This window comes from Vulpes lagopus, chromosome 11 (assembly GCF_018345385.1).
Source record: "Vulpes lagopus strain Blue_001 chromosome 11, ASM1834538v1, whole genome shotgun sequence".
Classification (NCBI taxonomy): domain Eukaryota; kingdom Metazoa; phylum Chordata; class Mammalia; order Carnivora; family Canidae; genus Vulpes; species Vulpes lagopus.
In genome coordinates, this window is record NC_054834.1 from 16,397,578 (window position 1) to 16,422,952 (window position 25,375).

General features: G+C 38.5%; 1 protein-coding gene across 1 annotated transcript in view; it reads left to right on the plus strand.

The window, feature by feature from the left end:
* Positions 1–25,375, plus strand: part of RELN (reelin) — a 477,996-nt gene that overhangs the window by 184,635 nt on the left and 267,986 nt on the right. The window contains 1 exon segment of the mRNA XM_041722153.1: positions 11,093–11,163. Coding sequence (XP_041578087.1) covers positions 11,093–11,163 — 71 coding nt within the window.

Sequence of the window (25,375 nt, forward strand, 5' to 3'; positions counted from 1 at the left end):
CAGTATTTTCTGAAATGACCAGTTAGAACATCACCATAATAATTCTTCACATTTTATCCAATCTTTTTATGGAATTGAACTCTTGATTTTTGCCATAGCCCTGAAAAATAGGTAGTAAAATTTTTAAAGTCCTCTTTTGAAAAATAAGTACTTATCAATCTAAACCATTGAGCTGTGGTGCAAACCCAAAATGTTTGTTCTGATTCCAGATTTACTGTTAGAAGTTACCCAATGCAATCAAGTTATTTTATTGATTAAGAAAATGAGACATACAGGAGTTAAGTGATATGGCCTAAGTCATGGAGAGAATAAGTGCCAGACCTAGAATGCAACCTCCTTTCTTCTTCTTCTTTTTTTTTTTTTTTGCAACCTTTATTCTTTTGTATCTGAAACTTGTACTCTATTAGTTCATTCAGAAGTGGCCCCTATATACTTTGCATTAGTATTACTTTTCACAAATATGCAGACTCTTTAATTCTCTATCCAGTAGGATAACATAATTTTTACTAAGGTGTTCTTTGGAATTGATAAGCTGTTTTACCAGTTTTGTCCTTGTCTTGCCTAAGGATGCCCTTGAAGCAAATTAACACAAGGCTTACTTAGTTAAAAGGTGTTTTAAACAACAGAGCCACTCAAGTAATTTCTTTGATGAATTTTAGTGATTTTAAAAGGTGATAATAAAACTATTTTTATTGTGAAGTTTTGGAAGGCATTTCTGAGATACAGGTGGTTTAAGAAAAGTCTGGAAGATGTTAGTTAAATGGTGAAAATATTTTGCAGTGGTCAAACAAATGCATTAGCTTATTTATTTTTATTGTTTCTACTGTTAATTTATTTGATTTCTGAGATAAATCTTATCTATAATAATGTTTATCTTGCCCACTTATTATTATCACCTAGTCATCTTTTTCAAAGTGTTTCTTATGTGATAATTTACTGATTAAATTATTAAATCTATTAAATTTAATATTTAAATTTAATTAAAGCTATTAAAGTATTTAACATTTAACAACATTAAAGCATAACACAGACCAACCATTCATGTATTCCACAAACATTTAGGAAGACTACCATATGTCAGCACTGTGTGCCAACATAGGAAAAAAAAGATAAAAATCCCTGTGTTTAGGGTACATATAGCCTAGTTTAGAAGACATAGTTCAAATTAACTAAAAAACTATGTGCTGAGCACCTATCCTCTGTCAGCCTATCCTCTGTCAATAGCAATATTCCAGACTAAGAAATGTGAGCACCTAGAGCACCTAATATCTTAGCACCTCATCACATTCATAATCCTTAAAGGCTTATTGAATTATTTAGTGGAGATGGAGAGATAACATGATCTTTTTAATAACAAAAATTGTACGTGTTTTTTGTTGTTTATAATCAAAGATCTATTACTGTGGTTTTCCGAACCAGGCAAATTGCTGATAAAGCTCATATGAAGCTATTTAGAAATTAGACAATTAAAAGTCCTTTATCTTGGTATATAGCACTCCTCCTTTCAGTTTTAGAAAACTAGCATGTCATTTGGGAGCTTTTGACAGATGTTTGGCACCTGGGTATAATCCTTCTTGATACATGAATTCGTCCTTCCCTTATTCTAAAATTCTCTGATCACTCCTGAGAAATTTGGCATTTCTGCTTCTTTTACTAGTTAATGAGCAATCCTTTTCCACACTGACAAAGTACAACATGGTTTTATCTGCTTGGAGGTGTCTTTCCTCCCTAGATCCACTTTGTTCTTGATTTATAAAGCAAAGAAAGGTTAAAACTCTGCCAATGATAAATGTTTGCCTCTCTTTTGTGTTACACACCCTACAACTATCAGTGCTTTGTCACCAAAATGATTATTATTTATTGCAATGTAGTATCACATAGCAATTATTGAAAAAACTATGTGAGAATCAGAGTCCCAGCTATACTTGATTGACTATATGCAGTATCATTGGTGATTCTTGGTACCGTTGGTCACTATATGCTCCACTTGGAAGTGGAGCTGCAGCTCCTGAATTCACAACTCCATGGCCCCCAGGTCTGGATTCCCTTGGCCTCGTCTGGGGCTGTCTGGCTTCCAGCTGGCCCACCTACATTGCCTGGTGGAGCTGTATGCAGATGATGCCAGTCTTGGTCTCACTATCCTGCAGTATCTGCTGGGCCTTTGGCAGCAGCTTCTGTATGTCTGGATCATGTTTTCTGACCCCTGCTTCACTTTCAGCTTGATGGCCAGATGAATGTAGATTATCTCTGTGTTGCCAGATTTCCACATGCAGGCACTGGTGGTCACACATCATGACCCACATCTCTTCTGGGAAGCTGGTGAATTTCTTTTGACGTATATAGTAAGACACTCCCAGAAATCACAAACATAAAATTGTTGTGGAAAAATGATCCACTTCAGAATAGAGGAAAATGGAGTTATGGTTTGGCTCTGATCTCAAGTTAAACTGTCTCCATTCAAATTCATAAGTTATTAGTTGGATTTCCATTCCTGAAATCCTTTCACACATGAAAATATCAAAATTAATTATAGCAATAGAACACAAATGCATACTTTTAAAACTACTATGTATGAACACAAAGAGTGTAAGATCTATATTATGAATACCCTTTTAGGAGAAATTTTTCTGGATCTAGTGATAGTTGTACAGACAGTAGCTTTTTTTGTAAGCACAGACTTTTTTTCATTGTCCTTTTTCCTTTTCTTGCTTTTTTTTTTTCTTTTCTTCTCCCCCTCCCCCCACCCCGGATCTTCAAATTATATTCCAAGTTGAAGTGATCCTTTGGAAAATTCCTGTTACTGATTCACTATGCCAGAGGCCTCTGAAAGTTTTTGAATTGGGAAGCAAGATCACCCTATGGCATCTTTTTCAGTGATGCCTTGCTCACTTTTTAATGGAGATTAAACTCCTGTTATAAACAATAAACTTTCTTTTCAATGCTTTCTGCTAAATTTTTTGAAAGAGTATTTCATGCTTCTATATCAGTGCTTGTAATTCATCCCAGAAATCTAAGTATAGGCCAATGACTTCTCTCCTTAAAGAGATAAAAGCACCCCCCCTTTTTTAAAAGACACTCAGACTTCTATTTAATAAATATTTTTTGCTTAATTATGTTCACATGTGACATCCCCAAATGCAACACTGGGTTTTCCTCTTTTGACTTTCTTACTATTTCACTAAGTCAATAGAAACTTCTTCCCAATAATATATACAGTTTGATCTTCATCAGGTACCGGGTACATGTAGGTCCTCAAAGAGATTGTGGCTCTTCCGCATCAAAACCTAAGTCCTCCTTTGACTATACTGTCTGCACTGGGGCTCTGCCTAGGTCCTGTCACCCTGAAGTGTCCTTAGGCCAGAAATGCTAAGCAGGCTACACGTTATGTTCACTCCGAATAAACATAGGGACTGCTTAGAGACTAGGGTTGCAAGTAGTGAGATAGGCTGTGTCTGGGATCCATTGCAAAGAATGCTGTGCTTGATTAAAAATGTCTGCCATGGCAACACCTTCTAGACATATCTGGAATTGAGGACACTAGGTGAAGAGGCTGGATGCCACAGGTTCAGACAGGGACAAGGAACACATTCCATCCTTGCCTTAGGCAGTTGTTCTTATTTCCCATGCTGCATTGTCTCACATACCAGGTAGCTGAGGAGGCATTCTGAAGGCCATGAAGGTACAAGAGGGTTCCCAAGGCTCTGAAAGGACCAGCATAAGCTCCAAGCTAGAGAGAGTTTGGAAGGACAGCTTATGCAGGGCCCCACAGGGTTCTGCAAGTTATAGGCTGTGCTGGCATTAGCTCCTTTTCCTCTGGAGTCAATTTCATCTGGAAAGATAGCAGGCTGACTGATTTTGGATACATTTTAGAGGAAGAATAAAAGTTTTGGCAAGAGACTTCTGTGCAGAAGTGGACTGAAGGTGAAGAATCCTGGAGACATGAGATAAGTCATGCATTCTGGAACCTTCGAGAACTACTTTACCACTCAGTTGCAGGGTGAGATGAGAGATGAGGCTACTAGACACATGGGCAGGGACCAGATCCTGACAAACCTTTTATACTATTCTCAGAAATTTGACAGAATCCTTTAAGTGATAGACACAGAAGGATTTCAAGCAATTTGAGCAAGAAAATTGGGACAATGTGGAAGTTGGATTGGCATGGGAGTTAATCTGGAGTTCTAATCAGGAGTATTGCAGTTTATCAGATTAAAAATGATTAAATCTTGAATTAAAACAGTGGTTGTGGGGCAGTGGCTGTGCTCAGCGGTTTAGCGCCACCTTTGGCCTGGGCTGTGATCCTGGAGACCTGGGATTGACTCCCATGTCCGGCTTCCTGCATGGAGCCTGTTTCTCCCTCTCCCTGTGTCTCTGCCTCTCTCTCTCTCTCTCTCTCTCTCTCATAAATAAATAAAATCTTTAAAAAAATAAACAGTGGCTGTGGATATGGATAAGAAGGGTAAACTTGAGTGTTAATAGTTAATAAATTTGATAGTTAAGAGTTTGGTGTGGTCTTTAAGAACACATAGATTTTGTGATTACTGGATAGTGAACATTAATGCTGAAACTTGTTTTAAGGGAAAGGAAATATTTATACATTTGACAGTGGAAAACAGTGGTATGGCTTAGGAATAAAAGGTGTAACTATAAAAAGAGAGCAGGGGTGCCTGGTGTTCAATAAATAGAGCATCTGACTCTTGGCTTTAGCTCAAGTCGTGATCTCATGTATTGTGGGATTGAGCCCTGATTCAGGCTCTGCACTCAGTAGAGAGTCTGCTTGAAGATTCTCTCCCTCTGCCTCTCCCCCAACTCATGCACACATGCATGCTCTCTCTCTCTCTAAAATAAATAAATCTGTAAAAAATAATAAAAACTTAAAATAAATTTTAAAAGAGAGCAGTAGAACCTTGAAAAGCAAAAGCATAATGAAAACACACACAAACTTTTATCATGGCTTTGGCATAGTTTGAGAGTTTAATATAAAATTTCTCCCTGAAGTTATTCATTACCCCTTTTTATGTATTTTAAAGAATTTTCTTGTTTTAATAAGGGTCAAGCTGTGTTCACAACCTAATTAGCAAGTACAGTAGTTTGCTGATGAAAAGGAAGCAAGAATCTTTGCAAGTGAACTGATTCCTTTGAATATCAAATTTGCCATATTCAGACCACTACTCCCCTATCCCATGTTCCTCATATTAATAACATTTCCTGTTAGGTAGTTCATGTCAGATTGCTAATTAATGAATGAACTTCCAACTATGAATGGACGAGACACAGTAACATACCAGACCTCATTGGTAAAGCAGGAGAGAATGGTAGGAAAGTAACCTAGTACTGGAAGTCAAGCACATTGCCCTGGGTTTAAGAATGATTCTGTAAGTAATTTGTGAGCAAAACGAGTCATGAAATAAAGAAACAATATGCTTGGGTAGGCATTGTAACACCTATATTAAAACCCTATTTTATTCCATTTTTGGAAACTGGGTTGCAATATTGCACATTTGAAGTGAGTTGTAAACTGGAAAGTAGAGTTTTGATTCTCTCAAATGTTGAAGTCCTTATGATATGTGCCTTATAGGGGATATTTTATTTTTAAATAACTATTCCTACTATTCCAGAAGCTTGAAATCTATATAGAGGGATGCCTGGGTAGCACAGTGGTTGAGCGTCTGCCTCTGGCTCATGATCCTGGGGTCTTGGGATTGTGTCCCGCATCAGGTTCTCTGTGGGGAGCCTGCTTCTCCCTCTGCCTATGTCTCTACCTCTCTCTCTCTGTGTCTCTCATAAATAAAATCTTAAAAAAAGAAATCTATTTAGACTACAAATATCTGAATAGTGAATATTAATATCTTTAAGTAATAATTGTTATTATCAGCCCTATCTTTATATATAGAATCTGAATACTAGAGTGATCAAGGAAGTTGGGCAAACTCAGCTTGTAGGTGACAGCTCACTGCATTTAAATGGTGGTCTTTCTGATTCCAGACACTGAGCTTCAACATAGAACCTCCCCTGGATATATACTAATTCTTAAGTGGCTGGGGCAGACAGCTGCTCTAGGACTTAACTTAAAATTAGAATCTGGCATGTTCTTTTAAATTCATAACAATGACTATTTCAAGCTCTGAATATGGTAATTATAATGAACTTTCTTCATTTGGCAGAACCTATAGAGTTTTTAAATTATAGATCATAATAGCCCAAAGGAATTTTAAAATTACTTATTTAATAGGGATTCTTGTTGGCAAACTTGCTCTAGAAGTATCTGTATCTCCCAAGAATATAAGTACTTCCTAGAAACTTGTTTAAGAAATTTGCTCAGAATGGGGAACAATAAGGGTTTTTCTGACCTCTTCTGAAAAATTACTGCTCCTTAGGGAAAATTAAGTGGAAGTAGTGCCAACAAAGTTATTAGCACCACAAATTCGATAGACATTCCCCCAAAGGAAAACTGTAAATTACACTAAAATAATTCTAAGAATGAATGAGGCCTGTCACATCTACCATAGCTGTTTATGAGAAAAGAAAAATATAGGTTAGATTAAAAATTAGAGGACACTTTTTGAGTCTTTAGAATCTGAGTTACTGTGCTTTTAGCAATTTTTGACTATATATGACAAATATATTTTTATGTTTAAATATATAAATTTATGTTTATGATATTTAGATATATTTATATTAATCTGTCATATAAATATATATATATATATTCATAGAAGATTTTTGGAATAAGTGCCATAATTCTGTAGGTAGACCATCATGAAGTATTTTATAGTTCACAGTAGGCTTGCCATTATTGACATTAGCCACACCCTGAGAATGTGGAGCTAACATCTCGTACAAAGCGATGGACGTTGTGTTCTTGCTGGTCACCCGAGTTCTGTTCTTTCTCTTCCCCAAAATAATATGTGAATATGGAAGCCCTTAAAATTATTAACTATACACCTACCAGAGAGTTGGGCATCTTTATATTAAAATGTTATCTAAGTGGTTTAAGGGTTTGTAAAGAAAGAGATGCACATGATAATTATGTTCAACATGTGTTTGTGTCTTGTGTATCCCTCTAGGGTTCGGGCAGTGGTGTGGATGAGGTTGGCATCTGGTGCTCTTGTCTTTGATTAGAGAACAGGACAGACATGAGGGGTGGTGGGGCTGTTGGAAGAAATGTGACTCAGAGTTGAAAGGGGACTCTGATGAGTTGATTAGAAGCCAAGGGAGTCACAGAATATTGTGGGAGAGGCAATCAAGAAATGTTGATTTTTACACCTGAAACCAATATAGCATTGTATATTAACTATACTGGAATTAAAGGAGAGAAAAAAAATGCTATCTTTAAAGGCAAATCCCATGGAGTTGCTGGCCAAGTGGCTAAATTTCAAGTTGGAAACAGAAAATCTCCTTTGTCCAAAATGAGATTAAATAAAAGGGCTCAGCTATAAACTAAATGGTTGGAGTAGAGAGTGCCAGCCATAGGCCACATGAATTTAAAGATCAGGCCCTGAAAGCTACCTGAGAGAGTGAAAGCTACCTTTAAACCTTTGAACCAGATCAATGAAAATTTAAGGTAATGATTAAAAGCAAGGACCCTACAGTCAGACTGCTTGAGTTAAAATCATGGCTTTACCATCTGCCATTTAATATTAGGTGAATCAGGGCAGCCCCAGTGGCGCAGCGGTTTAGTGCCGTCTGCAGCCCAGGGCGTGATCCTGGAGACCCTGGATCGAGTCCCATGTCGGGCTCTCTGCGTGGAGCCTGCTTCTCCCTCTGCCTGTGTCTCTGCCTCTCTCTCTGTGTCTCTATGAATAAATAAATAAAATATTTAAAAAAATAATAATATTAGGCGAATCATAAAATAATTCTGTGTCCCAGAAAAAATGGGAGTAATTGTATCTACCTTGTAGAGCTGTTGTCAAGATTAGTTGAGTTCATTTATTTAGAGCCCTTACAATAGTACCTAGCAAAGGGTAGATTTCATTTCTTTTTTTTTTTTTTTTTTTTGTAGATTTCATTTCTTATTTGGTGTTATAATAATAATAATAGTAGTAATAGTAGTAACTATATATATGTTTATATATACATATTCTGTGTGCATTTATAGATATATGTATGTATATTTAAATGTATATATAAACATGTATGTATGTTTGTATATACACATAGTAAATATACACAAGTGGTTTATATGTATATATACATATAACGACTCATATTATTATTACTACTTTGACTTTTCCCAAGCAGAGGACTTCAGATAATAACATTGGGCATATGGTGTACTTCTCAAGACAGTTTCTAATTGCAGAGCCCATCCTTCAAATGACATTAAATACTTTAGAACACATAAAGTCCAAGTGCTCTGATTGAAGTGGTGGTGCCTGGAGCACCCCCTGCTGCTCCTCCTGGACTCCCCACCTGTGGAGCACTTTTTGAAAACTTGGAAAGAATCCACGGCCTGGAATCAAGACCTTGAACCAGGTCCTATCTGCCATTAACAGGCTGTGTACCCCTCAGCACGTTTTCGATGGCCTCAGTTCCCTGATCCATGCCGTATAAAGAGCTAGATTAGGGGAACCTGGGTGGCTCAATTAAGCGTCTGCCTTTAGTTCAGGCCATGATACCAGTGTCCTGGGATTGAGCTCTGCATTGGGCTCCCTGCTCAGTGGAGAGTGCCTCTCCCTCTGCTGATAAAATCTTAAAAAAAAAAAATGCTCTTAGTGCAAGAGTTTTCAAACTCTGCCCCTTTAAAACCCTGAAAGTTCCTGGGAAGTTTTGGGGAATAGATCGATAGGAGCAAGTTGTATGAGGAGAAGGAACGCGATGACATCAAAAGCTAGGAATAGAGAAATATATTGAAATTTCATATATTTGTTTGAAGAATACTGAGTACCACTGCTAAAGAAATTTTGACTAGATGATGAAAGTGCCTTCAGCTTCAGTTGTTGCCTAGTCCCTCAGAAATTTATTCATAGGCACCAGAGTAGCAGAAATAAGAATATGAATAAAAGCAACAAATACTAAATCTGAGGAAATGGAGTAATGGGGAAAGCAGTGTAGACTATTCACAAGGTGCTAGGCAGCGACCAGGCTATTTCAATATCTTTGACATGCAGGGAAAAGACAAAACCTCTGTTACCTGAGTTTTATCTAGGTATATTGGCCCCATTGTTTTCATGGGAATGTAGACTGGCACAATGATAACTAATGAGGAATATTACAATAGGGACATTATATACTCACAATCAGAAGACAACTACAGTGAACAATTAAACACCGTACGTTGTGGGACTTTTCTTGGTGGTTCGTGAGTTCAGGAAATATATTCCTTCCAAAGCAAATGTCCAGTTAAAATTTTTCATTTATGATTGTTGTGTTGCCATTAGAGGTTTGTGCAAACTCAGAAGCTCTGCACTTGATTGAGATTTGACAATGAAACGTATTTAGGTAAATCAAGTTTCCATGTCCCCTCTAGGCATAACACCTGTAACTGCTTAGTGAATCTGTACACCACGGTTATGGCTTGGATTGGCCCTATGTTTAGTTCTCCTCATTTTCAGCTTGCTAAAGGCAAAGAAAAACCTATAAATATATGTGAATATACAATGTCGTGACGTCTGTTTATTAGTAATTTTGATAATGATTAATATGCAACAAGGGCAGATTACTTTATAAACCTCACATGTAGGATGAGATGAAGGCTGTCCAGTGACTTTTCTCTCCAATTCTGTATCCCTTCTACCATTCAGAGCTCTAACCATTGTGCCATTCTGTGTGTGTGTGTGTGTGTGTGTGTGTGTGTGTGTAATATTTTCTGTTTCACTGCTGAAATATGTTAGCTTGGAGCGATATCACCCATTAACATTTCAGTATGGCTTAGTTTGTCACATTACTTTTGAAGAGTTGGGTCCTGGGGGCTGATACTTATGATAGCAACACCTCAGTGGGGAATAGAAATCAGAAAGGTCTACAGCATGGAGGAGGAAGGCACAGCCATGTAGAGACTGGGGTGGAGAATGTTGGGAGCCATGAGGTCCTGTGGGCCCCACGAAGGACAAGATATTGTCGGAGAGGTGCACAAATGGAGGGGAAATGCAGAGGCCAAACTTTGCCTTCTGGTGACCTAGCACAGTGTCTTATATGTAACCCATCTTCAGTAAATGATGGCTGAATCAAATTATTTTTTGTCCTGAGGTGGTTTTTGTAGACCTAAAGTTGAGATTTAATGTTAATGTTTTTTAGTTATTTTCAAAGATTTTTGTATGGCTTCTTTTCTAAAATCAGTTTTCTTAAGGAGGCATGATTTTCTGTTTTAAATTTGTTCAAACAATACATTTTGTGCCAGAAAAGCTCTTTTTAAGGAAAAATATTTCAAATATAAAGTCATAAATAAGTCTCCCTTTAATAAGACAATTCTTATTATAGCCATTGAATAACACATCTGCTGCAAGGGTGCTATTTTTTTTTTTTTTTTACCAATAAATGTGCACAGCTCTGATTAGAAGAAGTAAAAGATGCACATCTTCTTCAAATGTGAGTTAGACCCTGTAGGGAGAAAAGGTGTATATTATTATGACAGATTTTGTAATTATGAAAGCTCTGAATAGCCCTATTTAAAAAAATACCTTAGGAAAAATGTAATTCTCTGTCTAAACGCTCTATGTGTTATGGTGAAATGTTGATTTTAGAAAAAAGTACATTTGGGGCCTCTTTCTCCGGTGCTAATATCGTTATTGCTTCACAAAACATTTTATATCAGTTTCTTGAGGAAGAAATTTTAATAGGCACCCTTTCTATACTTTTTCTTCTATCCAGGATTTGCTCACATCTGCTGTTTTTGGAATAAGCCCACAAATGTTACAATATCTTTACAAAGGAAAACCAGAAGATAATTCTCAACTCAGAGCCCTTGGTTTAAGCCTTGACTCTTGTTCATTTGTATCACTGTTCAAATGCCCTCATTTTTTTTTTGAAAGATTGTATCTATACAAATAACATTTTAAAATGAGTTTTTTTTTTTCAAAAAATTTAAAAAATACTTGAAATTATCACCATACTTACTACAAGATTTAGGTTAACCTTTCCTATTCATTTTCAGGGCTACGGCGACACACAGGGGCCAGATTATTTTCAAAGATGCGTTAGCCCAGCAGTTGTGTGAACAAGGAGGTAAGAAACATCTCTGACTCCTCTATGTTAGTTGTATCAAAATTATTCATGGTGGCCTGATGTTCCATGTACTGAGTAACTATTTCATCATTGTTACTTTATCATGATGCTTTAAAAATGGAATTATTGATCCCTTTATATCCCTAAAAATTACATACTGAATAATTATTGCTAAAGATCTGTAGACTTCTGAAAATACTAAATGTGAGTAAAACAAACCAAGAAAAAATTTATCTACTTTTCCCATTTTTTCTCTAATTACATTTAGTGGGCCTAGAAATATAAATCTCAGTAGTTTTAGACTTCTACAAAAAACATATCTGCTTATTTACCACTTAAATTTCTTACCAACTTCATTGAAAATGTTTCTATTTTTTTTAAACATGATCTTCTGTACAGTATTTATATTCTTATTTCAACTGTGTGGGCCATTAATTTCAGATTTGTATGTAGATACTGTATCATTTTAGATACATTAACTGGACACTAAGGAGTCACATTAAATGACTTACATTTTGTGAGTGCCTTATTAACCTCCTGACTTTTACTTGTACCAGATGCATATATGCACATGTACACACATATGCACGCACGATGAAAGGGTGGAAAACAGGATCCATGCCCCCACACAAATTTGTTCACTCTACTTCTTGAGCTTCCACCTGACTTCATTGTAGCACCTATCACTTACTGTAGAATTTTCCTATGAAAAGAAATGAATACTACCCATCAGAGACTGAGCTTCTCAAGCATAGAACTATACTGTTAGAACTCTTTGGTTCCCTAGAACTTGGCATATTACCATTAAAAAACATGACAATAAAAAAATGGCGATAGATTGAATACAAGGTTTTCTCAGCCATACATCTATTCACTGATTTAAGCATTTGACAGTGAATACATTTGAAGATAGTCTTTGTTAATGTCATGCCATTTTCACCATCAACATAGGCATATCAATTTTTGTTTACACAACGATATTTTGGGGAAATTTGTTAACTTAAGAATTACATTTTTGAACTTAAAGGAAATTTCCACTATTTATATTTTTGCTAAAGAGAATCTAATGGGCTTAGGAAAGAAATGAGGAGAAGTTATATGAATTTTTGAAAGGCCTAAGAAAATACTATTTATTATTTGTAGTAATATATACATCCTCAATATGGCTTTATCTAACTAATGTGATACTTGATGATTATTACTGGCAAACTTCTGATTGTGTGTGTATATATATATATATATATATATATATATATATATATATAACTCTTGATTCAGAAATCTCCATTCTAATTATAGCTTCAAATATATTATCAGTGTTCTTGGGTTGAGCAGAATTTTACAATGACTTTTGTAGATGCAAAAATGTGATAGTCTTTGTAGTAAGCTCAAGAAATCTATCAGAATGTAAGTCTTTTTTCAGACAGAGTGTTCCACAATACTGAAAATATAGAACACTATGGAACATAGTGAACATTAATATCCTGAAAAATACATAGTGTCAGAAAAAGATATGTCCAATTTTATTAACATTTAACATTGTTCTAAAAGCTGATCTCTTTTAAGGATTGGATTTTTTAGTCTTTTCTATTGTAAATGAATTGTTGGAATTGGCTTCATTTAAAATGAAAAGAAAAAGCCAAGAAAACCGGTGGGGAAAAAATTCCCAACCAATGGGTTAAAAGAAAAGAAGCCTTATATAGTCAGATTGCACACAAATATGATTTACACAATGGTAGATGTGGATGTTATTAAAAATGCTATTCAGCCCAGGACCAAAGGAAAACATTGAGCTTTTCAACAGCACCTAATCAATTGAAATCATATCAATCCATCCAGGATAGGGTGGGAAAAATACTAAAGAGTGATGGCTTCCTGCTGTCAGGAATAATAAGGGAAATAATTGGTGCTATAAACCATATATCTATTTTGGACCTATCCACTTTTAATTAAAACATTAATTATCCTCTTAAATAAAATAACATAAATTTAATATGTTATAATTTCTTATACATTGGATAGTGAATATTTAATGTATTTATAAGAGAAGAAAATGACAGTCACTATATACCAAAGCATAGTGCCTCTCAATTACAACATAGTCAGTAGGTTTGTTGATTTTTATTAAAAATTTTAAACAAAGCAAATTTTGCTTTGTGGGCTTGAGGACAGCTATTTTTATAAGACTGTATTGGTGGCTAAGCATATTGAAAAAGTAAAAGGGTTAGAAAACATACTAGTCCTAGTCTGTCATCTCAATCCTTTTCCTTAAAAGACATCCATTGAAGGATTTTATTTTGCAAACATGTATCTAACACCTACAAAATCCTCTCTTAGCTCAAGTGCTAAATATGGCTTACATGTAAAGAAAGACCCTTGTCCTGTTCTTGAGGGCTGGGGCGTAAATAGCAGACCAGCTACCTTTGCCTGGGGGCTTTAGGAAAGGCTCCCCAGGGAGCAAGTCCTGAAGGGTTAGCAGCAGCTTAAGAAAAAAGGAGAGGAATTTCCATCTGTCTCCTTCCCATTTCTACTGACCCACCTTCGATCAGACCCTATCATCTCCCTTGGGCTTTGCGTAATGGCCTCCTCTTGGGATTCCTTGCTCCCGCTTTCCCAGCACCCTAAGCAGGACTGCTATAATGAGCTTTCTAAAATGGAAACACGATTCTCTGGAAACATGATCTATCGTGTCCCTGCTTAAAACCCTTCAATATCTCACTTGGAGGTAATAGTTCATCTTCAAGGTAAAAATCTCTACTGCTTTTCACAGCATACAAAGAAAATCCCTTACAATGTGGCTTCAATTTGCTTCCCCCATCTTACTTCTTTTCTTTGCTTTTTTTGTTTTGTTTTAGTTTTTTTAGATTTTATGCATTGTGGGACAGCTAGGTGGCTCAGTGATTGAGTGTCTGTGTTTGGCTCAGGGCGTGATTCTGAGATCCCAGAGGAGCCTGCTTCTCCTTCTGCGTATGCCTCTGCCTCTCACTGTGTGTCTCTCATGAATAAATAAATAAAATAAAATCTTTAAAAAAAAAGATTTTATGTATACATTTGAGAGAGAGGGGGAGGGGGAGGGAAAGGGAGAGAGAATCTGAAGCAAACTCCATGCTGAGCACAGAGCCCAACTTGGGGCTTGATCCAACCACTGTGAGCTCATGACCTGAGCCCAAACCAAGAATTGGACACTTAACTGACTGAGCCACCCAGGAACCCCTCCCCACCTCATTTCTTGTCATCTTCTCATTTCTACCTTAAAATTCCCAGAAAGCACCTTACTCCATCACCTTGTATTATTTACACACTCCCCCATTTTCTTGGGCTGGACTACCTTTATATGTCTTGTGTGGCTCACTCAGGCTTTCAGACCCTGCTTAAGTATTGCCTCCTCCTGAGGAAAAAACTCTCTGATCTTCCTCAAGCTCCTCATCAAGCTGGTCTTGGCAACTCTCCTATGTGGTAACATACTCCCTAGGCATACCTCTCAAGGCACAATAATAATACAAATGGAGGGATCCCTGGGTGGCGCAGCGGTTTGGCGCCTGCCTTTGGCCCAGGGCGCGATCCTGGAGACCCGGGATCGAATCCCACGTCGGGCTCCTGGTGCATGGAGCCTGCTTCTCTCTCTGCCTATCTCTCTCTCTCTCTCTCTGTGTGTGACTATCATAAATAAATAAAAAATTAAAAAAAAAATAATACAAATGGAAACACTGTCAGTGCTGTTACATGCCAGACTCCACTCTACCCATTCATTCTGCAAACATGACTTCATTTCATCTTTACAGCAACTCTCTGAAGAAGGAACGATTATTACCTCCACTTTAAAGATGATGAAACGAAGACACAGTGAGAACAACTTGCTTAAGGTCACACAGCTAGAAACTGGCAGAGCTGGGCCGGGAGCTCAGGCACTTTGGCCAGTAGCCCATGGTATTAACCATCCCATTACACCGCCTTTCAAATGAAGCACTTCCTCCAGCATGTGTTCATTTTACTTGACAACCATATATTGCATATTTTAATAAGAAAATTATCACAGGTGCCTTGTCTGCCATTAGATACAGGCTCCTTGAGGACAGGGACTGTGCTTTTTATTACCGAATCACTAAGGCCTCACACAATGTCTGTATGCAGCCAGTAAATGTGTATTGAATGAATGAAACTAGCCTGATAGATGTGGGAAAGAGGAAGCTACCCAGCAGGTCCTTATAGCTAAGCTGGAAAGATAAGTGGAGCAGGTTGTAAGGGCCCTCCATTTGCTCGGGAGTTCCAACATTGTTCTGGGATTGGGGGTGGAGTGGGTTGCAGGGCCTAGGAGTTGGAGGAAGCTAAACACAGTAGTAGGATGCTGTATCACCGAGGTGAGAGCTAAATTTTAAGCTGAATGAAAATTGGGTCTTGGCGACTAGAAGAAGGGGACATGGTAGAGACACTTCAGAGAAGATGTGATCATATAGGAAGTGAGGGCAGGAAGAGGGTCCAGGGTGATTCTGTGGTTTCTGGCCTGGGGGACTTGGTGGCCAGTGATGCTTGGGACCGAGAGAAGAAATGAAGAAACATTAGAGGGGTTTGGAAGAGAATGGAACAAATTGGACTTCAACACATTGTCCCTGAGGAAGTTGCTTTCATCCCTGCAGGGCCCTCCACCAGCCTGCTGGGAAGGAGGGCAGATCTGAGAATCCTCAGGATATTGGTGCTGAGGAGAGAATGTGCTCATCCAGGAGAACCTCGGGAGAGGGGAGGAAGGGCCCCAGTGTGGAAGGCTAGTGATGGCTCAGAAGCAGGAAGAAAAAGGGATTCTGGAGAAGGGGCCAGCTTGGGAGACTGGGAGACTCAAGGAAGACATTTCGTCATGGGGGCGGTGTTCAGCAGGGACAAAGGCTCTGAGAGAAGAGAGGATGAAGTATGAGAAAAAGCTTTAAGATTTTGCAGTTAGAAGCTCATTGGTGATTTGAATGTAAATGAGGTTGGTTTCAGGAGAGGCCAGACCACCTGAAGCTGCCTTATAGTTTGGAAAGCTCTTGCCCAGACTTTGGAGACAGACAGTCAAGGGAAGGAAGATTACTGTGAGTTGAGAAGTAAATGTGAGGCAATGTTTAAAGTTGAGGGTTTGAAAAAAATCAAAGATTTAAGGGAAGGGGAGAGAGAGAGAGGATGACCAGAGGGGAAAAGACTCAAGGGAAGGGTGGGGACTCTCTCTTTCCCTTCTACACCCCCTGATAGACACAGAGCATATTTATAAGCATCCAGTGCCTTGCAGCCAAAGACCACTGGGAGCACCCTCGTAGTTGATGGGTTGGGTGTAATGTTTGTTTCAGTATGGAGAAGGCACGCCATGGAACCATGGGACATCTCAATGAGAGGATGTTACAGAAGGATTATGATATTTGGGCCTGTATTTCCTGATTTTGGCTAAGGTTTGTAGAAGTAGGGCTTTGCTTTGTATTGGATGCTGTAACCAGTAATTCTGGTTAGAGATCTCAATAAATCCTATCTATAGGGGAGGCAGACTGGAGTGAAGGTTAAGCTATAACTGGTAAAAAGACAACATAGCCACGACTATTAGCCAGGAGAAGGGAATGCTTGGTGTACTGTGAGTGGGACGGTGTTCTGGTTGTGTCTGTGTTCAGGCATGATTATGAAATGGTCCTGTGTCAGTCTTGACCCATCACAATCCCAGAGCACCTTTGTCTGCAGATGATGTTCTGTGAAATAATTTCTGTTCATTGGAAGAACAGCAAAGCCCAGCTATGAGTGCCAGGCCAGCTTCCAGATGCCAGGGGCTACTTTTCCTTTCTTGAGGCTGAGGAGAGAGTGGTGGTAGATAGTCATTTACTTTTGGATTTAGGCTTTATGAAGGCTTTGGAATCATAGAGAAGTAGGTCTCTGGATCCAAGCCCTGTGTAACCTTACTTTCAGAGTCTGGATACAAAGTACAGGCTCAGTTAATGATAAAGGGGAAGGATCTTGTTGGATCAGAGTTTTATTCATAGTCAGCTAGTGCAAAATAAAAGGCCTGAGTAAGTAGATCAATGTGGTGAGATTGTGGATGTTTAATTTTTTATTTTTATTTATTTATTTTTGTTTAATTTTTTAAAAACATCTGTATTTTTAAAATTTTTTACAGTAAATTTCTGTCATTTGGGTTGTAAAGGAGTAACAAAAGTTCCCCCACACACACAATAACAAATATAGGGTTATACTTACGAAGCAGAAGGGACAACTCTGTTGAGGCAAATGGACTTCAAAGAATTGCAGTAGGATTCTAAATGATAACTCCCATGCCTCTTTCTTTGGGATGACTTGCCTGATTTGCTTTTTTTTTAAAAAAAAAGATTTATTTTTATTTATTTATTGGGGGGGGGGGGGGCTAGAGACATAGGCAGAGGGAGAAGCAGGCTCCATGCCAGGAGCCCGATGCAGGACTCAATCCCGGGACTCCAGGATTGCGCCCTGGGCCAAAGGCAGGCGCGAAACCTCCAAGCCACCCAGGGAATCCCTTTCCTGACTTTCTTAACATGATTGGTCTGCGTTGTAATTCTTTAACTGCTCATATCCTCCAACTGAAAGCTTCATGAAGGCAGGACCCATGACTTAATTTTTTGTTTCTCTGAATACCTAACAATACTTGGCATAAAAGCACGTGCTCTATAAATGTTTGCTGATTGATCACCTTAAACACTTTGCAGTTGAAAAATCACTGCCCTTCCTGAAAGATCTTTTTTTTTTTATTTTTCAAGATTCTATTTACTTATTCATGAGAGGCACAAAGAGAGAGGCAGGGACATAGGCAAAGGGAGAAGCAGGCTCTGTGGGGGCCCTGATGTGGGACTCGATCCTAGGACCCCAGCATCATGCCCTTAGCTGAAGGCACATGCTTAACCACTGAGCTACCCAGGTGCCTCCTGAGAGATCTTCTTTAATCCTGACCTCATGCTATGGAACACCATAGGTCAGCGTGGCTGTAACAGAATGCTATATCACAAAGGAATGTCCTTTACACTGACCTCAGTTTAAAAAATGTATGAATCACCATCTTAAGAAATCAGAAAATTATTCACAGATTTTCATCTACACACTGATGGGTCCCCTCAGTGCTATCGGAACACACACCAAGTTCAGGGATTTCAGGTTTTGAACTTGAATCCTGAGGTCCTAAGTAATTGTAAACACATCTCTTGCTGACATGTCATAGTACTTTTGAGGAACCAGAGGTTTCTCATTCCAGTCTGGGTTAGGGGTGGGGAAGTGCTAGGTTGTATACTCCCAGTTGTTTTGGAAGTGGAAGCTGTTTAGATTGATTCCCCAGAGTAGACGATAAAGAAGTGAATTCATTCAATATTCATATTCAGTACTCAGCAAAGATTGTTGAGTGCCTACCATGGGCCCTGCACTGTTCCAGGCTAGATCTCAGGGTATATCAGTGAACAGAACAAAGATCCCTGCTGTTCTGGAGCCTATATTACAGTGGAGAGGAAAGAAATGACAGCTATGAGACATAGTAAGTGATTAAATGTGATACATGTTAGGAGGTGGCAAATGCTATCGGAAAAAACAAAAACTAAAAATTGGGCAGGGTAAGATTACACAGTTGGGTGGAAGGAGAAGAGGCAGACGGCAATTTTAAATAGATGGCAACTAAGTCAGGTGATTCTCACTGAGGAGGTGACATCAGAGCAAAGACCAAGAAGGAGGTAAGGCAGTTAGCCATGCGACCATCTGGGGGATTGTCCAAAATGTCACTAAGTGATTTTATCTTATTTTTTCAAGATTTATTTATTTATTTGTGGGGGTGGTGGGAAGGGCAGAGAAAGAATCCTCAAGCCGACTCCCCACTGAGTGTAGAGCCTGATGCAGAGCTCGATCCCACAACCTGGGATCATGACCTGAGCTGAAACCAAGAGTTGGCCATTTAACTAACTGAGCCATCCATGTACCCTGCCACTAAGTGATTTTAAAGACAAATGTGGTAATGTTTTGTGAACTACTGTTACAGGTGATCAGAGTAGCAGGCAATTTCAGAAGAGACTGAAAACCTGAAAGGAACTAGGATAAGTCAGGCTTTTACAGGAGTTACTATTGAACAATATAGAAAGGTCTGCAGACCAAAGTCAGATCCCTCAGAATCACCTATAAGAAGCCTGTTGAAAATGTTGAGGTAAGTGTGGTTAGTGAATGTATAGACTGGGAATGAGGACATATTTGAATTTATGCCTGATCCTGGGACTGTAAATTCCTCATCTGTAGATTAGCAACAAAGCCAAGAGAGTTAACTTGACAAAATATACACTACTCATAAATGGCGGGACTAGAATCCAAATCTCAGGGCTCACTGCCCAATGTTGGTTCCATTATACAAAGTGGATTCTTAAATTTTGAAAAGTAGACATTAAAAAGGAACACCAACTTCACTAAAAAGGAATCATCGCCACTGTAATTCCCTGAACACCTAGGAGAGAATACACACATCTGAAGCCCCTGTAAGACAGAAGTGGCAAATGTGAAGCTGATGTGAGTGTTACCAGCATGGCTGCTGCTGGTCCAGCAAGCGCCCACGTCCTGGTGGGGGCAGGGCAGGGGGAATAATGGCGCGTGTGTTTATTCAGTGGCCTGTGAGCTTCTTGGCATGCCCCCTTCACACACATACATTGATTATTTAGCAAGGCCAGATGGCAGGCTGCACGGCCGACAGCAGTCATGCCCTGTAGTGGCCCCAAAGGGTGCATGCCATTTATAAACCATGCTGGAATTCTCTGTTGTTGGGTTGATGGAAGTGGATATAACCAAAGGCAAATGTTTTATGTCAGGGGAGAGGGATCAGGCTCATAGTTGGGAGCCAAAAACCTTGGCTGCTTTCTGCCATGCTCAGCAGTTGTTCTGCTGTTCATCACTCTGAGAGCGGAGAGCGGTAGACAGTGTGGCTGTACCCTCTAGGGGCTGCTGGACCACGGTGCTAGGCAGTGTATTTACTGCATTCGGATCCCAAACTCTGGAATTTTTAATTCTTTGTAATAAGGACTGGTGAACGTTTGTTTAAACTGTGAGATGGAGGGAGATAAAAAGTTCAGTAAGCAAGTCCATAAAGGGAAGAAGGGCTTTAACCTACCTAGATATTTTTCGACACGTTAAGAATACTTTTTAAGGTGATGGGTATAGTAATTAGCTTGATAGTGGTGATTATTTCACAATGTATACATATATCAAAACATCGAGTTATATCCCTTAAATACATACAATTTTTATTTGTCAATTATACCTCAATAAAGCTGAAAAAGAATATCTTCTATACCCAAACACTGTATAATTTTACATCAGAACTTCCAAAATTGGGGATCTGTGGGTGGCTCAGCGGTTTAGCACCTACCTTCAGCCCAGGGTGTGATCCCAGGGTCCCGGGATAGAGTCCCCCATGGGGCTTCCTGCGAGGAGCCTGCCTCTCCCTCTGCCTGTGTCTCTGCCTCTCTCTTTCTGTGTCTCTCATGTATAAATAAATAAAATCTTAAAAAGAAAAAAGACCTTCCAAAATCTTCCCTTGCCTATTCTTTTTTTTACTCAGTAACTTAGATGGCTAAATGTTTTTCCAGTACCCTGAAATTCAAATTTTTTAGATTAATTCACATGGCACAAGTCAGAATCAACTAATAGAATTGGGTTTTACCATATTTACTTTAATGGTTAAAGTGAAAAAATAATGATGCATTCCATTTGAATTTGCCCAGTGTTAAAATTTTTGCTTTTCAAAGACATCTATTTTCCCCATGGCTATTCTGGAGCTTACATTTCAGTTTAGCGGTTCCAGCTCTGTGTTCCTGACATCCCTATCCTTGTAATTTACAAATGAAGAGAGTTGAATTAGGAGACTTTGGTAAAACCATCTAGGAACCCTTAATCTTGCTTCAAGGTCTCACCACCTGCTGTAGCCTTCCTACAGCTGTGGCAGGCAAAAAATGTTCCTAAGTGATCCTGAGGACAGATGAGATTTAAAGAAACAAGGACGAAGAGCTGACTCATGGGGCCATAGTAAAATTTCTTGCTACTGGCTCAAGGTGGGTCTCACTACTTTTTTAATTTCCTAAAGAATGGTGTTTTGAACTGGGGCTATTTATCCCAAGATGATTGAACCTAGATTTAAACAGCCTTCTTTTCCGTTCTCAGGGTTATATACATTCCCACTTGACAGCTTTATCTAGTCCAAAGTCAAAACACTAAGATTTATGCCTGAGAAGAATTTGACATTGAGTTCTTTTGGATCCAGAGAAGTACACTTTCTACTCAAGTTGCTATATAATCTGCTAGATTCTCCTATATTTTGAAGGACAAAAAGCCTAGGTTTGGGATCTTTATAATGAATTACTCAGGGGAGGGGAGCAAAGCTGTACGGAACACACCTTAAATTATAATTTTATTTTGGATTGCAAAATATTATTTCATGCAACCTATTAATCCAACTGTATTTTTAAATTCAGAGATTGAGTTGTTTAATGTAATAAATAATACAGATTTTCATAATCATGTTTTCAAGAGTTGGAATTCATTATTATTAATTAACACATATTATGCTGCATCCTGCGCCATTCCCAAGAGCCTGGCACAATACTCTGTGCCCGAAGAAACATAGTCAAGTCGTGAAGATTAAATGCAACAACGATGTGCATAGGATGGTAGCTAGCGCATAAATACTCTCTGAATGTTAACTATCATTATCATTACTAGGCATTTACATTTTGATGTCATTTAGGTACCTTGAACTCCACATATTCTAGACTGAACTTGACTTTTCCCCACATTGGGATCCCTTTCTTGCAGTTCTGGGTAGTGATTTAATCAACCCAATCAGAGACCCAGGTAACATTCCTTTCCTCATTCCTTTCTTTCATCCAAGTCTGTATCCAATGTGTCTAAGACTAATTTATTGTTTATTCTTAGTATCTCCTAATCCTTTTCTTTTTTTACATATCCATTTCTTTAGTTCAGGTCTTCCACACATGTATCAAAATGTTCTTCAACACAAACATCATTTGTTTTTTTTTTTTTTTTTTCACTCCCAGCCTCAAACTCTGAAAATGCCTCCATTTGCACCACTTACCCCAGCTTTCAAAGGCCCCTTGACTCTACCCATCCCTCCAGCCTCATCTCTGCATTCTGGCTCTCTCCCACTGCCCCCCCTCGCCTAACACGTCACTCTCTGACTCAACTGCAGTGAGCACTGACTTACTTCATCAGACATGCTGTCCTGTCGCCTGTCTCTGTGGCTTAAACATGCTGCTTCCTTTTCCTGCCGACTCTTCACCCTTCTCATCACCTCCTCCACCTCACTGATGAAATTGCCCTCATCCGAAAGATCCAGCTCAAGCCTCTTCTCCTCCATCATCTTTATTTTTATCATTATTCCACCTGCTACTTACTAACCGAATTTAGTTCACTGTATTGCATTGTTAGGTGTTAACTTCTACACGTATTTTCTACTGTACTGTAAACCCCTTGATCCAGGAGAGACTGGATCATTTTTATATTCTCAGAAGCTGGCACAGCATCCGGGCACTCAGTTATTGGCTGAGGGAATGAATTAACCACACAGAGCAGATATACCTTTCCAAAATTGTCTAACCACTATTATTTCTTCACTGGCCAGTCAGCCTGCACTTCCTGCGCCCTAGAATCATTTTTATAATCATACTTAGGCATTGGACACTCCTTCCACATTGATGGACTTTGTTAGGAGCAGCTCTATAAAACTCACAGTTGGATGGATGTTTTTTCAAATGATGTTCTTCATGTTACTCAGTGTCTTCATTCTAAGAAAACACAGGAGAGACAGCTCTCAAGTCTCTGTACCCAAAATGCCTCCCTTGTCCTGAGCAATGTGTTTTCTTTTCATGTTACAAACTCTTCAATTTCCTTAACTTTATGGCTTCTGTCACTTTATAGTAGGACCCAACTCAAGACGTCAGAGCATGCATCTTACTCATGTCAAGTGGACGTAGTTTTATTCTGACCCTCATTTATCATCATCTCTGTGTTTTCTGCTTTATTAACTTGTTTGATTGTCTGCCCTTTTTGGTTTGGCTTTTTTGTAGTTTCCGTTTTGGGGTGGGTTTTTTTTTTTTTGATAAAGTTGATAAGTTGCCTTTATTTTAGAACAAGGTGAATTGTACAGTGTATCCTTAGGCTTATAAAGGTGAGTCAGAAGTAAGATAACATGAAGATTATAACAGAGATTCCAGTGACCAACATGGGAGGAAACAGAGAACATTAGAATTTCCTAACAGCAATGTCTTGCTGGTATTATTAGTGTCCAATAATTAATGTCTTGTGCTATCGTTGCCCAATAAACTAACATTTTTGAAGCAACTATGTGCCAGTTGTTGTTACTAGGCAGGGGATGCTGAGATACACAAGATAGTCTCTAGCCATGGGAACTCACAGTCTGAGCAGCCCTCATTTCCACTCCAGCTTTTAGGATTGTGGCTGAGATAGAGAGGGATTGATTATCTTTTCCCCAAATGGACCCCTTCCCCAGCCCATAGGAAGTTAACTCTAATTAGAGTATGAAGCTTCTATGGGAAGGTTCATCAACTGTGACTTAAATGGTTAGAAGTACATTTCTCCATCATAAATCAGTCTGGAGGTGGCTTTGTGCTGTGGTGTCCAGCACATAGTTTCCATATCGGGGGGCCAAGCTGGCTGCTCCAGGTCCTAGCAGCAGGAAGGGTAAAGGCCCAGAGAAGCATGGCCATTCCTTTAAAGGGCATGATCCAGCCCTAAATGTGTCCCAGGTCACTTCTGCTCACTCCCTCTAAGCAGAGCTTAATTTCTTCTTCACAAGAAGCTGCAGGGGACAGTGTGAAATATGCCTCTAATTGGGTGGCCACTGTTCAGTTAAAATAAAGGAAAGGAGAACAGATATTGGCAGACATCTAGCCAAGTTTTGTTCACATTAGCAACAAGGCTGCTTCCTCTGAGTAGTAGTGTGGTATTGGTATTGTAGTAGTTGTTATCAATTATATAATGATGGTGATGATCCTAATGATTTTTCTTCCTAACTCTGATTGTTATCTAAAAATCATGTGCTCAGGCCACAGGTCAATTTTTAGCTATACTTTTTCTCCTCTGCCCCAACTATGAACCTCATCTCCTCAAGTTCTCAGAGGTCTAAGATGTTTTAAAAGATCATTGCACAGTGATTTGGGAAAACAAACAAACAAACAAAAAAACAACAATTCAGATAGTAGATTGTTTTGTTTTCTGATTTTTTTCACTTAAAACTTTTATTCATATCTTCGGCAAGGTCTTGAAGAATGTATGGTTATCTCCCCCAGAAAATACCAGAAAAGTTCAGGACATGAGCAGAGCAAGACAAGGAGTCACAAGTGTTACTACTTAAGATCCCATTATTGACAGTTCCTAGTAGAATTAATCTTAACTGGCAGATTTCTCTGTTCCCCCATCTGCAGATTATAAAGATATATTTTAGTTTTGCTCCTATTCCATTTATTTTAGAATATGACAGATGATAAGTTGTTATGAGACACAAATCAAATTGAGATGGGAATGGGGGAAGGGAGGAGAAAAACACCTCCTAATATTGCTGGTTCTGTGTATAATTTAGCTGTCTTTAAATATTAAGGAATCTTTTATACTGATCATAAGTATATTCCTGAACACAGAGAGAACTATTTTCACTCTGAATTTATAACATTTTTGGAAGCTTAATTATCATACTTGAAGGTCAAATGGTTCTTTATTGCAATAAAATACAAAAGTAATAAAGAAATTATTCCTGGGGAGATGAAAGTCTAGGTTCATAGCTCATTAAATGGTAACTTCACAGACCGTGTCTAATTTGTCATATTTAGCTTTGGAAATTTCATACATTTGAATTTCAAATTAGGTGAAGAAATACCTGAGGCAAAACTACCTAGGGCCTTTGAATTCTAAAATGATCCAGGAGATATAGTTCCCATAACATAATACCTTTATTTGCAAGAAGTGCCTGTCATCATATATATATTGCTTGCCAGACTCAAAGGCTTTATCTTAAGTAATCAATAATATTCACACAAAGCTCATCAACCACTCCCTCAATTTGTTTTTAGACAACCCTTCCTTTTTCTACTCAGCATATTGAAATCTCCATCCTTTGTATTATTTGTTGAAAAAAATGGGCAGAAATACATTTTGTAGTAACATGATTACTTAAAAGTTTCCTTCCAAA